The sequence below is a fragment of the Lonchura striata genome, chromosome 30 (assembly GCF_050655825.1).
Source record: "Lonchura striata isolate lonStrDom1 chromosome 30, ASM5065582v1, whole genome shotgun sequence".
Classification (NCBI taxonomy): Eukaryota; Metazoa; Chordata; class Aves; order Passeriformes; family Estrildidae; genus Lonchura; species Lonchura striata.
Genome location: NC_140732.1, coordinates 7,038,670 through 7,055,198, shown reverse-complemented (window position 1 = coordinate 7,055,198; position 16,529 = coordinate 7,038,670). Strand labels below are relative to the sequence as shown.

Genomic DNA, 16,529 nt, shown 5'->3' with positions numbered 1-16,529 from the left:
TTGCCACCTGAGTCACCTGTGCCATGTCACCTCTGCCACCTGTGCCCCCTCTGTCACCTGTGCCACCTGGGTAATCTCTGTCACCTGTGCCACCTGTGCCATCTCCCCTGTGTCACCTGTGCCATATCACCTGTATTGTGTCACCTGTGCCACCTCTTATCACCTGTGTCACCCGTGCCACCTGTCACCTGTGCCCTCCCAGGTGTGACACCTGAGTCCCAGGTGACACCTGAGCCCTCCCAGGTGACACCTGTGTCCTCCCAGGTGACACTGAGCCCGCCCAGGTGACACCTGTGTCCTCCCAGGTGACACCTGTGTCCCAGGTGAGCTGAGCCAGGGGAGCCTCGGCCGGGAGGGGGGAGGAGCTCAGGTGGGGGAATTCCAGGATAGGGACATTCCCGGGGACACCTGGAGGACACCTGGGACAGGGACAGCCCCTGGGACAGGGACATCCCCTGGGACACCTGGAGGACACCTGGGACAGGGACAGCCCCTGGGACAGGGACATCACCTGGGAGAGGGACATCACCTGGCACACCTGGGACAGGGACATCACCTGGGACAGGGACATCACCTGGGACAGGGACATCACCTGGCACACCTGGAGGACACCTGGGACAGGGACATCACCTGGGACAGGGACATCACCTGGGACACCTGGGACAGGGACATCCCCTGGCACACCTGGGACAGGGACATCACCTGGCACACCTGGAGGACACCTGGGACAGGGACATCCCCTGGCACACCTGGGCACAGCTGGGCCATCCCTGGGCACACCTGGGCTGGGATCCCGGGCCCGGGAATCTCCTGGATGCCGGGGCAGTTCCCGGGAGCTGCCGTTACCTGCCGGGCTCGGGGAGCTCCGGAGGCTCCGCCGGGCTCCGCTTCGGGACCGGGGCAGCCCCGTCCTTCCGGGGATCCGAGGATCCCGGGAAACCCTCGTTCTTCCATCCCGATCCCGGGAAACCCTCGTTCTTCCATCCCGATCCCGGGGGATCCTCGTTCTTCCATCCCGATCCCGGGGGATCCTTGTTCTTCCATCCCGATCCCGGGAAATCCTCGTTCTTCCATCCCGATCCCGGGAAATCCTCGTTCTTCCATCCCGATCCCGGGAAATCCTCGTTCTTCGATCCTGATCCTGGGAATCCCTCGTTCTTCCATCCCAATCCCGGGGGATCCTCGTTCTTCCATCCCAATCCCGGGGGATCCTTGTTCTTTGATCCCGATCCCGGAAAATCCTCGTTCTTCCATCCCAATCCTGGGAAATCCTTGTTCTTTGATCCCGATCCCGGGGGATCCTTGTTCTTTGATCCCGATCCCGGGGGATCCTTGTTCTTTGATCCCGATCCTGGGGGATCCTCATGCTCCGATTCCAATCCTGGGAAATCCTTGTTCTTCGATCCCAGCCCTGGAGGATCTTTGCTCTTCAATCCCAGAAAATCCTTGTCCTTCTGTCCCAATCCCGGGAAATCCTTGTCCTTCTGTCCCAATCCCGGGAAATCCGTGTCCTTTGATCCCAAACCCGGGAAATCCGTGTCCTTTGATCCCAATCCCGGGAAATCCGTGTCCTTTGATCCCAATCCCGGGAAACCCTCATTCTTCGATCCCAATCCCGGGAAATCCTCGTCCCCTAATTCCAGGAAATCCTCATCCTTCAGCCCCAGCCAGGTGGCCCCGGAGGGACGTCGGGAGCTGCTCCCAGCCGGACACCTGGGGGGGAGAGGGACACTGGGGGGACACTGAGGGGATTGGGGACATTGGGGACACTGGGGACACTGGGGACACTGGGGACACTGGGGACATTGGGGACATTGGGGACATTGGGGACACTAGGGACATTGGGGACATTGGGGACATTGGGGACACTGGGGACACTAGGGACATTGGGGACATTGGGGACATTGGGGGACATTGGGGACATTGGGGACATTTGGGGACATTTGGGGACAGTGGGGACATTGGGGGGACTTTGGGGACACTTTGGGGACATTTGGGGACAGTGGGGACATTGGGGACACTTTGGGGACACTGGGGACACTGGGGACATTGGGGGACTTGGGGGACACTGGGGACACTTTGGGGACACTTTGGGGACATTTGGACACTTTGGGGACATTTGGGGACACGTCTGGCTGGGGATGTCCCCCCCCGGTACCTCCGTTCCCGTCTCCGCGCTGTCCCTGAGGCCACCGAGGGCTCGTAGGATCCAAAGGGAAAACCCGGCTGGATCCGGGCCCCGCCCGGCCCTGCGGACACGGAATTCCCGGAATTCCCAAAATTCCCGACGGGATTGGCCTTGGAAAACCCCTGTGCTGCTCCTCCCGGAATTCCCAATGGGATTGGGCTTGGAAAACCCCTGTGCTGCTCCTCCCGGAATTCCCAGTGGGATTAAACCTCTGGAAAACCCCTGTGCTGCTCCTCCCTGGAATTCCCAATGGGAATTTTGTCCCTCTGGAAAACCCCTGTGCTGCTCCTCCCGGAATTCCCAGTGGGAATTTTGTCCCTCTGGAAAACCCCTGTGCTGCTCCTCCCGGAATTCCCAACGGGATGAAACCTCTGGAAAACCCCTGTGCTGCTCCTCCCGGAATTCCCAATGGGAATTTTGACCCTCTGGAAAACCCCTGTGCTGCCCCATCCCAGAATTCCCAGTGGGATTAAACCTCTGGAAAACCCCTGTGCTGCCCCATCCCGGAATTCCCAGTGGGAATTTTGTCCCTCTGGAAAACCCCTGTGCTGCCCCATCCCGGAATTCCCAATGGGATTGGGTTTGGAAAACCGCTGTGCTGCTCCTCCCGGAATTCCCAGTGGGATTAAACCTCTGGAAAACCCCTGTGCTGCTCCTCCCGGAATTCCCAATGGGATTTTGTCCCTCTGGAAAACCCCTGTGCTGCCCCATCCCAGAATTCCCAACAGGATTAAACCTCTGGAAAACCCCTGTGCTGCTCCTCCCGGAATTCCCAATGGGATTGACCCTCTGGAAAACCCCTGTGCTGCTCCTCCCGGAATTCCCAATGGGATTGGGCATGGAAAACCCCTGTGCTGCCCCTTCCCGGAATTCCCAATGGGAATTTTGACCCTCTGGAAAACCCCTGTGCTGCTCCTCCCGGAATTCCCAACGGGATTGGGTTTGGAAAACCCCTGTGCTGCTCCTCCTGGAATTCCCAGTGGGATTGGGCTTGGAAAACCCCTGTGCTGCTCCTTCCCGGAATTCCCAGTGGGATTAAACCTCTGGAAAACCCCTGTGCTGCTCCTCCCGGAATTCCCAGTGGGAATTTTGTCCCTCCGGAGCCCCTTCCCACGGCTCCCGGCCCGGCTCACCTGGCCGCTCCTGCCCCTTGGGCTCCGGCCGGAATTCCGCCTTTCCCGGCTGCTCCCGGATCCCGGCGCGGCCCTTCCGGAGCCCCTGGCTGGGCACAGGCCGGGTGGCACCGGGGTGGCACCGGGGTGGCACCGGGGTGGCACCGGGACCGTCCCCGTGCCCGTCCCGTTGTCCCCTCACCCTCCCGGCGTTCCCGGCGCGCTCCCGGCTCCGTCGGCGCCGCTGCCGAGTCCCGGGGAATCCATCACGGCGTCGGCGTCGTCCCCAGAGGTGACACCGGGACGGGGCGGCGCTGGGGGGTGGCACCGATGGCACCGGGGACGTCTCAGGGACATCCCTGGTGCCACCAGCGCTGGGACATCCCTGGGTGTCACCAGTGCGGGGACATCTCAGGGACAGCCCTGGTGCCACCAGCGCTGGGACATCTCCAGTGTGACCAACGCTGGGACATCCCTGGGCGTCACCAGCTCTGGGACATCTCAGGGACATCCCTGGTGCCACCAGCACCGGGACATCTCAGGGACATCCCTGGTGCCACCAGCGCTGGGACATCTCAGGGACATCCCTGGTGCCACCAGCGCTGGGACATCCCTGGTGCCACCAGCGCTGGGACATCTCAGGGACATCCCCGGTGCCACCAGCACTGGGACATCCCTGGGTGTCACCAGTGCGGGGACATCTCAGGGACATCCCTGGTGCCACCACCACTGGGACAGCCCTGGTGCCATCACCACTGGGACATCTCAGGGACATCCCTGGTGCCACCAGCGCTGGGACATCTCCAGTGTGACCAATGCAGGGACAGCCCTGGTGCCACCACCACTGGGACATCTCAGGGACATCCCCGGTGCCACCAGCGCTGGGACAGCCCGGGTGCCACCGGCGCGGGGACATCTCGGGGACATCCCTGGTGCCACCAGCACTGGGACATTCCTGGGTGTCACCAGCACTGGGACATCTCCAGTGTCACCAGCACCGGGACATCCCTGGGTGTCTCCAGCTCTGGGTGTTCCCATGTCCCCTCCCTGTCCCCCCGTGTCCGTGTGTTCCTGTCCCACAGCATTGGGATCCCATGGATGGGGTTTGATCCATGGATGGGGTTTGATCCATGGATGGGGTTTGATCCATGGATGGGGTTTGATCCATTGGGATGGGGTTTGATCCATTGGGATGGGGTTTGATCCATGGATGGGGTTTGATCCATGGATGGGGTTTGATCCATTGGGATGGGGTTTGATCCATTGGGATGGGGTTTGATCCATGGATGGGGTTTGATCCATTGGGATGGGGTTTGATCCATGGATGGGGTTTGATCCATGGATGGGGTTTGATCCATGGATGGGGTTTGATCCATTGGGATGGGGTTTGATCCATGGATGGGGTTTGATCCATTGGGATGGGGTTTGATCCAGGGATGGGGTTTGATCCATGGATGGGGTTTGATCCATGGATGGGGTTTGATCCATTGGAATGGGATTTGATCCAATGGGATGGGGTTTGATCCATTGGAATGGGATTTGATCCATTGGGATGGGGTTTGATCCATTGGGATGAGGTTTGATCCATGGATGGGGTTTGATCCATTGGGATGGGGTTTGATCCATGGATGGGGTTTGATCCATGGATTGGGTTTGATCCATTGGGATGGGGTTTGATCCATTGGGATGAGGTTTGATCCATGGATGGGGTTTGATCCATGGATGGGGTTTGATCCATGGATGGGGTTTGATCCATGGATGGGGTTTGATCCATTGGGATGGGGTTTGATCCATGGATGGGGTTTGATCCATTGGGATGAGGTTTGATCCATTGGGATGGGGTTTGATCCATTGGGATGGAGTTTGATCCAGGGATGGGGTTTGATCCATTGGGATGGGGTTTGATCCATGGATGGGGTTTGATCCATGGATTGGGTTTGATCCATTGGGATGGGGTTTGATCCATTGGGATGGGGTTTGATCCATTGGGATGAGGTTTGATCCATGGATGGGGTTTGATCCATGGATTGGGTTTGATCCATTGGGATGGGGTTTGATCCATTGGGATGGGGTTTGATCCATTGGGATGGGGTTTGATCCATGGATGGGGTTTGATCCATTGGGATGGGGTTTGATCCATTGGGATGGGGTTTGATCCATGGATGGGGTTTGATCCATGGATGGGGTTTGATCCATTGGGATGAGGTTTGATCCATGGATGGGGTTTGATCCATGGATGGGGTTTGATCCATTGGGATGGGGTTTGATCCATTGGGATGAGGTTTGATCCATGGATGGGGTTTGCTCCATGGATGGGGTTTGATCCATGGATGGGGTTTGATCCATTGGGATGGGGTTTGATCCATGGATGGGGTTTGATCCATGGATGGGGTTTGATCCATGGATGGGGTTTGATCCATGGATGGGGTTTGATCCATTGGGATGGGGTTTGATCCATTGGGATGGGGTTTGATCCATGGATGGGGTTTTATCCATGGATGGGGTTTGATCCATGGATGGGGTTTGATCCATGGATGGGGTTTGATCCATGGATGGGGTTTGATCCATTGGGATGAGGTTTGATCCATTGGGATGGGATTTGATCCCTTGGGAACGGGGTCGATCCCACAGGGATGGAGTCGATCCCACAGGGATGGAGTTGATCCCACGGAATTCCCGGTACCTGTTTCGGGATCCGGCCCCTTCCCGCGTTTCCCCGGCCTGGACCCGGCTCCGACCATTCCCAGGATTTCTGCATCCAGCGCGTCCAGCTCATCCAGGTGATCCACGGGATCCCGGTGATCCCGGTGATCCGGCTCCTGCTGGGATCCCAAATCCTTTGGGAATTCTGCCCCGCCCACCTTCGCCCCTTCCACCTTCCCACTGGGAATTTCCCCTTCTTTGAGAATTTTCAGTTTTTCGGGAATTTCCCATTCCCCGCTGGGAATTCTCCCTTCTTTGAGAATTTTCAGTTTTTCGGGAATTTTTCATTCCCCACTGGGAATTTCCCCTTCTTTGAGAATTTTCATTTTTTTGGGAATTTCCCATTCCCCGCTGGGAATTTCCCGTTCTTTGAGAATTTTCAGTTTTTCGGGAATTTCCCATTCCCCGCTGGGAATTTCCCGTTCTTTGAGAATTTTCGGTTTTTTGGGAATTTTTCATTCCCCGCTGGGAATTTCCTGTTCTTTGAGAATTTTCAGTTTTTCGGGAATTTCCCATTCTCCGCTGGGAATTTCCCGTTCTTTGAGAATTTTCGGTTTTTCGGGAATTTTTCATTCCCCGCTGGGAATTTCCCCTTCTTTGAGAATTTTCAGTTTTTCGGGAATTTCCCATTCCCCGCTGGGAATTTCCCGTTCTTTGAGAATTTTCATTTTTTTGGGAATTTCCCGTTCTTTGAGAATTTTCATTTTTTTGGGAATTTCCCATTCCCTGTTCTTCGGGAATTTCCTGTTCCCCATTGGGAATTTCCCATTTTTTGGGATTTTCCCTCCACAATCCCAATCCCAGCCCCCTCCAGGCACAGCCCAGGTGAGGGGGGGCGGGGCCCCAGGTGCTCCCAGGTGGGCCCAGCAGGGAGGGGCTCACCTGGAGCTCACCTGGACCCACCTGGGCTCACCTGGACCCACCTGGGCTTACCTGGAGCTCACCTGGAGCTCACCTGGACCCACCTGGGCTTACCTGGAGCTCACCTGGACCCACCTGGAACTCACCTGAGCCCACCTGAGCTCACCTGGACCCACCTGAGCTCACCTGGAGCTCACCTGGACCCACCTGGAACTCACCTGAGCCCACCTGAGCTCACCTGGGCTCACCTGTGGGAAGGCGGCGCGGGAACCTCGGCAGGGCGGAGCCGGGACGTCCTCTGGGAACAAGGGAGGGGTCAGGGATGGAGCCGGAGCCAGGTGGGAACGGGGAGGGCGGGGCAGCCCCAGGTGAGCCCAGGGGTTCCCAGGTGAGCCCAGGTGAGCCCGCCGGGAGCTCTCCCTTTACCATCGGATCCCAGGAGCTCCCCGAGCACGTCCTCGACAGGATCTGGAACAGGACAGAGCCCAGGTGAGCCCAGGTGAGCCCAGGTGAGCCCAGGTGGGTCCAGGTGGGTCCAGGTGAGCTCAGGTGAGCCCAGGTGGGCCCAGGTGGGTCCAGGTGGGTCCAGGTGAGCTCAGGTGAGCCCAGGTGGGCCCAGGTGGGTCCAGGTGAGCTCAGGTGGGCCCAGGTGGGTTCCCTGTACCAAGCAGATGGGAAAAGCTCCTGGAACATCTCACCTGTCCCATCCCACCTGTCCATCCCACCTGTCCATATCCCACCTGTCCATCTCACCTGTCCCATCCCACCTGTCCCATCTCACCTGTCCATATCTCACCTGTCCCATCCCACCTGTCCATATCTCACCTGTCCATATCTCACCTGTCTATATCCCACCTGTCCATATCCCACCTGTCCCATCTCACCTGTCCCATCTCACCTGTCCATCCCACCTGTCCATCCCACCTGTCCATCTCACCTGTCCCATCTCACCTGTCCCATCTCACCTGTCCATATCCCACCTGTCCCATCACCTGTCCCATCTCACCTGTCCATATCCCACCTGTCCCATCACCTGTCCCATCTCACCTGTCCCATCCCACCTGTCCCATCCTATCTGTCCATATCTCACCTCTCCATGTCCCACCTGTCCCATCTCACCTGTCCATGTCCCACCTGTCCCATCTCACCTGTCCCCTGGGACATTCCCACCCCTCTCCATCCCAGCATTCCCAGGAACCCAAATCCCCTGGAGAGCAGGTGAGGACAGGTGAGGACAGGTGGGACAGGTGAGGAGGACAAGGACAGGTGAGGTGAATGAGAACAGGTGAGGACAGGTGAGGACAGGTGAGGGGGACAAGGACAGGTGAGGTGAATGAGAACAGGTGAGGACAGGTGGGACAGGTGAGGAGGACAAGGACAGGTGAGGTGAATGAGAACAGGTGAGGACAGGTGAGAGCAGATGAGGGGAACAAGGACAGGTGGGACAGGTGGGACAGGTGAGGACAGGTGAGGACAGGTGGGACAGGTGAGGAGAACAAGGACAGGTGGGACAGGTGAGGACAGGTGAGGACAGGTGGGACAGGTGGGACAGGTGGGACAGGTGAGGACAGGTGAGGACAGGTGAGGAGAACAAGGACAGGTGAGGACAGGTGGGACAGGTGAGGACAGGTGGGACAGGTGAGGACAGGTGAGGACAGGTGGGACAGGTGAGGAGAACAAGGACAGGTGGGACAGGTGAGGACAGGTGAGGACAGGTGGGACAGGTGGGACAGGTGAGGACAGGTGAGGACAGGTGAGGAGAACAAGGACAGGTGAGGACAGGTGGGACAGGTGAGGACAGGTGGGACAGGTGAGGACAGGTGGGACAGGTGAGGAGAACAAGGACAGGTGGGACAGGTGAGGACAGGTGGGACAGGTGAGGACAGGTGAGGACAGGTGGGACAGGTGAGGAGAACAAGGACAGGTGAGGACAGGTGGGACAGGTGAGGACAGGTGGGACAGGTGAGGAGAACAAGGACAGGTGGGACAGGTGGGACAGGTGAGCGCTCACCTGGTGACCTGCTCCGGGCCCCGGCAGCCTGAGGAGAGACAAAATCCCCTTGGGAGAGACGGAAGAGCCGGAACGGCCCCAAAGGTGAGGCAGGAGGGGATCACAGCTGGATTCCAGCTGGATCCCACAGCTGGATCCCACAGCTGGATCCCACAGCTGGATCCCACAGCTGGATCACACCTGGATCCCACAGCTGGATCCCACAGCTGGATCCCAGCTGGATCACACCTGGATCCCCCACCTGGATCCCAGCTGGATCACACCTGGATCCCACAGCTGGATCCCAGCTGGATCCCCCACCTGGATCACATCTGGATCACACCTGGATCCCACACCTGGATCCCAGCTGGATCCCACAGCTGGATCCCACACCTGGATCACAGCTGGATCCCTCACCTGGATCCCCCACCTGGATTACACCTGGATCCCCCACCTGGATCCCAGCTGGATCCTACAGCTGGATCCCACAGCTGGATCCCAGCTGGATCCCACAGCTGGATCACAGCTGGATCCCACAGCTGGACTGCACACCTGGATCCCACAGCTGGATTCCACAGCTGGACTGCACACCTGGATCCCACAGCTGGATTCCACAGCTGGACTGCACAGCTGGATCCCCCAGCTGGATCCCCCCCGGGTCCCTCACCTGGATCCCACACCTGGATCCCACACCTGGATCCCACCTGGATCCCTCACCTGGATCCCCCCGGATCCCGGCCCCGTCTCCCGTCACTCACCCGGGCCCGTTCCGGTCTCTCCGCCATTCCCGGCCGATCCCGGCTCCACCCGCCCGGCCCCGGCGGCCCTGAGGGGACGGGAGGCGGCTCGGGGCCGTTCCTGTTTTCCCGTTCCCGTTTTCCCGTTCCCGTTTCCATTCCTGTTTTCCCGTTCCTTTCCCGTTCCCTATTCCCGCTCCCATTCCCCATTCCCGTTTTCCCGTTCCCATTCCCATTTTCCCGTTCCTTTCCCGTTCCCTATTCCCACTCCCATTTCCCATTCCCATTTTCCCGTTCCTTTCCCGTTCCCCATTCCCGTTCCTATTCCCGTTTTCCCGTTCCCCATTCCTGTTCCCCATTCCCGCTCCCGTTCCTATTCCCGTTTTCCCGTTCCTATTCCCGCTCCTATTCCCATTTTCCCATTCCCCATTCCCCTTTTCCTGTTCCCGTTCCCCATTCCCGTTCCTATTCCCGTTTTCCCGTTCCCCATTCCCGCTCCAGTTCCTATTCCTGTTCCCCATTCCCGGTCCAGTTCCCGTTCGCTTTCCTGGTTCCCCTTCCCGGTTCCTGTTCCGGTTCCCGCTCCTGCTCCCCGTCCCCATTCCATCCCCATTCCATTCCCATTCCTCATTCCCAGTCCCGTTCCCGTTAACACTCCAGGTTCCCTTTCCCGGTTCCCATCCCCATTCCATTCCCATCCCCATTCCATTCCCATCCCCATTCCATTCCCATCCCCATTCCCATCCCCATTCCCATCCCCATTTCCCATTCCCCATTCCCATTCCATCCCCATCTCCATCCCCATCTCCATTCCCATCCCCATTCCCATCCCCATCCCTATTCCCATTCCCATTCCCATTTCCCATTCCCGTTTCCCGTTTCCCGTTTCCCGTTTCCCGTTTCCCGTTCCCGTTCCCTCACCCGCTCCCGCGCTCTCCCTGGGCGCCGCCATTTCGCGCGCCGCGTCCCCGCCAGGCCCCCGCTGCCATGGCGACGGGGCTGCCCCGCGCCGCGCCTGATTGGAACCCGCGCTGAGCGCGGCGCGCCGGCCCCGGGAAGGCCCCCCCGTTACCGTGGCGACGGGGCTGCCCCGCGCCGCGCCTGACCCCGGCCCCCGTCGCGGGTTTCTCCCGGTCGGGACATGGAATATCGCGACATGGCGACACGAGCCCCGGGGCGCCGCCGTGAAACCACAAAGATCGCCCGGAGGCCTCAAAGTCGCGTTTATTCATCAACAAACGGGGCGGAAATGGGGGAAAACGGGGCAGGGGCGCTGGGATGGACTGGGAGCGCTGGGATGGCTGAACTGGGAGCACTGGGATGGCTGAACTGGGAGCACTGGGATGGACTGGGAGCACTGGGATGGACTGGGAGCGCTGGGATGAACTGGGCTGGCTGAAACTGGGAGCACTGGGATGGTTCAACTGGGATGTACTGGGAGCACTGGGATGGTTGAACTGGGCTGGACTGGGAGCACTGGAATGGCTGAACTGGGAGCACTGGGATGGCTGAACTGGGCTGAACTGGGATGGCTGAACTGGGATGTACTGGGATGGCTGAACTGGGAACACTGGGATGGCTGAACTGGGAGCACTGGGATGGCTGAACTGGGCTGAACTGGGAGCACTGGGATGAACTGGGCTGGCTGAACTGGGGTGGCTGTACTGGTCAGTACTGGTCCATACTGGTCCGTACTGGTCAGTACCGGTCCATACTGGTCAGTACTGGTCCGTACTGGTCCGTACTGGTCAGTACCGGTCCATACTGGTCAGTACTGGTCCGTACTGGTCCGTACTGGGCTCTATTGGTAGTACAGCTCCAGGTTCATCCCGTCGTGGATCTCATCTGAGCCGGAGTCAAGGAAAACAAATCTGGGGTTTGGGGGTTGGGGTGTTTGGGGAGGGTCTCTGGGGGTTTTTGGGGTGTTGGGGTCGGGTTTTTGGGGTTTTTTGGGGTTCTGGGGTGCTGGGGTCAGGTTTTTGGGGTTCCGGGGAGGGTCTCTGGGGGTTTTTGGGGTTCCAGGGTGTTTGGGTCGGGTTTTTGGGGGTTTTTAGGGTTCTGGGGTGTTGGGGTCGGATTTTTGGGGTTCTGGGGTGTTGGGGGTCAGATTTTTGGGGTGTTTGGGTTGGGTTTTTGGGGTGTTTGGGTTGGGTTTTTGGGGTTCCGGGGAGGGTCTCTGGGGGTTTTTGGGGTTCCAGGGTGTTTGGGTCAGGTTTTTGGGGTGTTGGGGTCAGTTTTTTGGGTGGATACAGTCCCCGAGCGTGACGTGGTCCTTGAAGATGGTGTACCTGGGGGGAGGGGAGGGGGCGAGGGCGTCACCCCCTCCCCAAAACCCCAGGGGAGGAGGCGCCGCCCCCAGGGGCCCCCAAAACCCCGGGGCTCCCTCCTGACACCCAAAAACACCCCAAAACCCCGGGGCTCCCTCCTGACACCCCAAAACCCATCCAAAACACCCCAAAAACCCCCGAGGCTCCCTCCTGACACCCCAAAAACCCCCGGGGCTCCCTCCTGACACCCCAAAACCCCCCAAAAACACCCCAAAAACCCCGGGGCTCCCTCCTGACACCCCAAAACCCATCCAAAACCTCGGGGCTTCCTCCTGACCCCTACCCCAAACCCCCCTGGGCCACCTCAGACCCTCCCCAAACCCCCTCAGGTGCCCCAAAAACCCCTCAGGTGCCCCCAAACCCCTCCCCAGCCCCCCCAAATCTCCCCAGGGGCCCCCCAAACCCCTCCCCAGCCCCCCCAAACCCCTCCCCAGCCCCCCAAACCCCTCCCCAGCCCCCCAAACCCCTCCCCAGCCCCCCAAACCCCTCCCCAGCTCCCCCAAACCCCCCCAGGGGCCCCCCAAACCCCTCCAGATGCCCCCAAACCCCTCCCCAGCCCCCCCAAAACCCCTCCCCAGCCCCCCAAACCCTTCCCCAGCCCCCCCAAACACCTCCCCAGCACCCCCAAACCCCCCCTGACCCCCCAAACCCCTCCCCAGCCTCCCCAAACCCCCCCAGCCCCCCCAGCCCCCTCCCCAGCCTCCCCAAACCCCACCAGGTGCCCCCCAAACCCCTCCCCAGCCCCCCCAGCCCCCTCCCCAGCCCCCCAAACCCCTCCCCATCCCCCCAAACCCCTCCCCAGCCCCCCCAAACCCCTCCCCAGCTCCCCCAGACCCCTCCCCAGCCTCCCCAAACCCCCCCAGGTGCCCCCGAAACCTGTCCCCAGCCCCCCAAACCCCTCCCCTGACCCCCCAAACCCCGCCAGGTCCCCCCAAACCCCTCCCCAGCCCCCCATGCCCCCTCCCCAGCCCCCCCAAACCCTTCCCCAGCCCCCCCAAACCCCTCCCCAGTCCCCCAGCCCCCTCCCCAGCCCCCCCAAACCCCTCCCCAGCCCCCCCAAACCCCCCCAGGTCCCCCCAAACCCCTCCCCAGCCCCCCAAACCCCTCCCCAGCCCCCCAGACCATTTTTTGAGGACGATCTTGTCCCAGCGGGTGCCGGTCTGGGCCGCGATCAGCTTCTTCAGGTCGCGGATCGAGTCCTCGGGGCTGCCCCGCCGTCAAGGAAACGGGGCCACGGGCACCCAGACACCCCAAAACCGCCCCCAAAACTGCTCCAAAGACACCCCAAAATTGCCCCAAAACCACCCCAAACACACCCCAACCCCGCCCCGGAAACTGCTCCAAACACACCCAAAGAAACCCCCAAACCGCCCCAGAAACACCCCAAACACAGCCCAAAACTGCCCCAAAGCAACCCTGGAAATACCCAAAAACTGCCCCAAAACTGTTCCAAATACACCCCAAAACCGCCCTGGAAACAGCCCAAACACACCCAAAAACTGCCCCAAACACACCCCAAAACCACCCCGGAAACACCCAAAAACTGCCCCAAACACACCCCAAATACCCTCCAAAACTGCCCCAAAAACTGCCCCAAAAGCACCCCAAAAACGCCCCAAATACACCCAAAAACCACACCAAAACCGCCCCAAAAACTGCCCCAAACTCATCCCAAAACTGCCCCAAAACTACCCCAAAACACTTCCCAAAACTGCCCCAAACACACCCCAAAAAACTGCCCCAGAAACATCCCAAAACCACCCCGGAAACACCCAAAAACTGCCCCAAATACACCTCAAATACACCCCAAAACCACCCCGGAAACACCTCAAATATATCCTAAAACTGCCCCAATACCTGCCTTAAAAACACCCCAAAACCACCCCAGAAACACCCAAAAACTGCTCCAAACACACCCCAAATACACCCCAAAACCACCCCAAAAACTGCCCCAAAACTACCCCAAAACACTTCCCAAAACTACCCCAAATACACCCCAAAAACACCCTAAATACTCCCCAAAACCTGCCCCAAACACACCCCAAAACTGCCCCCAAAACCTGCCCCAAATACACCCCAAAACCGCCCCAAACCACCCCAAAACTGCCCCCAAACCACCCCCAAAACTGCCCCAAAACCACCCCAAAAACCGCCCCAAAAACTGCCCCAAAAACAACCAAAAACACCCCGAAACTGCCTCAAAACTGCCCCAAAAACACCCCCAAAACCTGCCCCAAACCCACAAAAAACTGCCCCAGAAACACCCCAAAACCACTCCAAAACTGCCCCAAATACACCCCAAAAACAATCTTAAAAACACCCCAAAACCGCCCAAACACACCCCAAAACCTGCCCCAAATACACCCAAAAACCTGCCCCAAAAACACCCCAAATACACCCAAAACTGCCCCAAAAACACCCCAAAACTGCCCCAAAAACACCCCAAATATACCCAAAAACCTGCCCCCAAAACACCCCAAATACACCCAAAAACCTGCCCCAAACACACCCCAAATACACCCAAAAACCTGCCCCCAAAACACCCCAAATACACCCAAAACTGCCCCAAAAACACCCCAAAACTGCCCCAAAAACACCCCAAATACACCCAAAAACCTGCCCCCAAAACACCCCAAAACTGCCCCAAAAACACCCCAAAACTGCCCCACAAAAACACCCAAAACCTGTCCCAAATACATCCAAAAACCTGCCCCAAAAAAAACCCGAAACTGCCCCAAAACCACCCCAAAACTCCCCCAAAAATACCCCAAAACCGCCCCAAAAAATCAGTTCCAAATACCCCAAACCTCACCAAAACAACCCCAAAAACCCCCAAAACTGCCCCAAAACGCCCCAAAACACCCTGAAATATCCCCCAAATCCCCCAGACACACCCCAAAACCTGCCAAATTCCCCCCAAAAATCCCCAAAACCCCCAAAATTCCCCAAAATCCCCCAAAATTCCCCAAACCAGGAAGGATATTTGCATTTCACCCGGACCTTCTTCCCCAGGCGGTCGTTGCAGACGACCTCGATCATGGCTGGGAACAGAAAATGGGCAAAAAAGGGGGAAAATGGGAAAAATGGAGAAAAAAGGAAAAAGGGAAATGGGGGGAAAATGGGGAAAATGGGGAAAAATGGGGGGGAAGTGGGAAAAGGGGGAAATGGGGAAAAAATGGGAAAATGGGGGAAAATGGGGGGGAAATGGGGAAAAAAAGGCAAATGGGAAAAAAGGGGGAAAATGGGGAAAAAAGGGGGAAAATGGGAAAAATGGGGGGGAAATGGAAAAAGGGGGAAAAGGGGAAAAAAGGGAAATGGGAATGGGGAAAAAAGTGGAAAATTAGGAAAGGGGAAATGAGAAATAGGGGAAAAGGGAAAAAAGGAAAAAAGGAAAGGAGGGAAAGGGGAAAAGAGAGGGAAAAAAAGGGGGGAAATGGGAAAATGTCAGAAAAAGGGAAAAAAGGGAGAAGGGAAATGAGAAAGGGGAAAATGGGAAAAGGAAAAAAGGGGGAGAGGGGAAAAAATGGGAGGGAAAGGGAGAGGGGGAAGGGAAATGAGAAAAGGGAAAAAAGGGAAAGGGGGAAAGGAGGAGAAAGAGAAAAAGAGGAAAAAAGGGGGAAAAGGATTGGAAAAAAGGAAAAGGAGGGAAAAGGAGAAAAAACAGAAAAAGGAGAAAAAAGAGAATAAAGGGGGAAAAGGAAAAGGAGAAAAAACAGAAAAAGGAGAAAAAAGGGAATAAAGGGGGAAAAGGAAAAGAGGGAAAAGAGAAAAGGAGGGAAAAAGGGAAAAGGAGGGGAAGAAAGGAAAAGGAGGGAAAAGGAGAAAAAACAGAAAAAGGAGGAAAAAGGGAATAAAGGGGGAAAAGGAGAAAAAGGAGAAAAGAAGAAGAAAGAGAATAAAGGGGGGAAAGGAAAAGGAGGAAAAAGAGAAAAAACAGAAAAAGGAGAAAAAAGGGAATAAAGGGGGAAATGGGGGAAAGGAGGGAAAAGGAGAAAAAACAGAAAAAGGAGAAAAAAGGGAATAAAGGGGAAAAGGGGGGAAAGGAGGAAAAAGAGAAAAAACAGAAAAAGGAAAAAAAAGAGAATAAAGGGGGAAAAGGAGAAAAAACAGAAAAGGAGAAAAAAAAGGGAAAAGGAGAAAAAAAAAAGGAGGGGGAAGGGAAAAAAAAGGAAAAAGGAGAAAAACCAGAAAATAAGAGGAAAAAGGGGAAGGAGAAAGAGGAAAAGGGAGGGAAAAGGAGGGAGGGCAGAGGGGGAGGAGGGGAGCGGGGGAGGGGCAGAGGCGCCGGTACCGGAGCGAGCGGACGGAGAGTTCCCGGCCCAGCGGCGGCTCCAGCGGCGGGGCCGCCCCGGAACCGCCCCCGCGCCCCTCCGGGACCCCAAATCCGCCCCGGGAGCCCCAAAATCCGCCCCGGGACCCCAAAATCCGCCCCGGAGCCCCAAAATCCGCCCGGGAGCCCCAAAATCCGCCCGGGAGCCCCAAATCCGCCCCGGTTCCCCCGGTACCTCCGGGCCTGCCGCGCCAGACCCGGCGGTGACGTCACAGGGAGGCGCCGGAAGTGGCGCCTGGGGGGGCCAAGATGGCGGCGGGGCCGGAAGTGGCGCGGGCGGG

General features: G+C 58.1%; 2 protein-coding genes across 19 annotated transcripts in view; both read right to left on the bottom strand.

Annotated features, from left to right (window-relative positions):
• The window catches only part of LOC110484685 (uncharacterized), a 26,429-nt gene extending 15,606 nt beyond the window's left edge, over window positions 1-10,823 (bottom strand). For 3 of the 14 annotated variants that reach the window (XM_085563141.1, XM_085563142.1, XM_085563143.1), the window contains exons 1-7: window positions 9,613-10,244; window positions 8,876-8,903; window positions 5,984-6,122; window positions 3,503-3,614; window positions 3,322-3,410; window positions 2,159-2,249; window positions 847-1,713 (exon numbers count right to left, since the gene is read on the bottom strand). In XM_085563141.1, the coding sequence (XP_085419267.1) occupies window positions 847-1,713; window positions 2,159-2,249; window positions 3,322-3,410; window positions 3,503-3,614; window positions 5,984-6,122; window positions 8,876-8,903; window positions 9,613-10,193 (1,907 nt within the window). In that variant the 5' untranslated portion in view covers window positions 10,194-10,244. Of the gene's footprint in view, window positions 1-846; window positions 1,714-2,158; window positions 2,250-3,321; window positions 3,411-3,502; window positions 3,615-5,983; window positions 6,123-7,102; window positions 7,163-7,290; window positions 7,333-8,875; window positions 9,061-9,612; window positions 10,246-10,512 lie in introns of those variants that run through there. The other 11 variants (XM_085563148.1, XM_085563152.1, XM_085563144.1 and 8 more) reach the window with 10 other exon arrangements.
• On the bottom strand, window positions 10,798-16,529 carry UBL5 (ubiquitin like 5). Of its 5 annotated transcripts, XR_014950456.1 has the most exons (7): window positions 16,424-16,528; window positions 14,902-14,959; window positions 13,041-13,124; window positions 11,842-11,879; window positions 11,382-11,436; window positions 11,229-11,311; window positions 10,798-10,992 (listed from the first exon to the last, which is right to left on the bottom strand). XR_014950456.1 is itself a non-coding variant. In XM_085563171.1 (6 exons), exons 2-5 carry the CDS (start codon window positions 14,955-14,957, stop codon window positions 11,393-11,395), a joined length of 222 nt encoding a protein of 73 aa, XP_085419297.1. In that variant the 5' UTR covers window positions 14,958-14,959; window positions 16,424-16,529; the 3' UTR covers window positions 10,798-11,329; window positions 11,390-11,392. The 5 variants fall into 5 exon arrangements, 3 of the variants coding, with proteins under 3 accessions (XP_085419297.1, XP_085419295.1, XP_085419296.1); XR_014950455.1 differs by having other exon boundaries at window positions 10,798-11,281; window positions 11,312-11,436; window positions 16,424-16,525; XM_085563171.1 differs by having other exon boundaries at window positions 10,798-11,329; window positions 11,390-11,436; window positions 16,424-16,529.

Bases quoted from the DNA above. Each gene is read 5' to 3' on its own strand.
- UBL5 (XM_085563171.1), bottom strand. From the start codon at position 14,957: ATGATCGAGGTCGTCTGCAACGACCGCCTGGGGAAGAAGGTCCGGGTG. The intron at 13,125-14,901 runs ATATCCTTCCTG...ACGGCGGGGCAG, and splicing joins AAGGTCCGGGTGAAATGCAA to CCCCGAGGACTCGATCCGCG. The intron at 11,437-11,841 runs GTATCCACCCAA...ACTCCGGCTCAG, and splicing joins CCACGTCACGCTCGGGGACT to ATGAGATCCACGACGGGATG.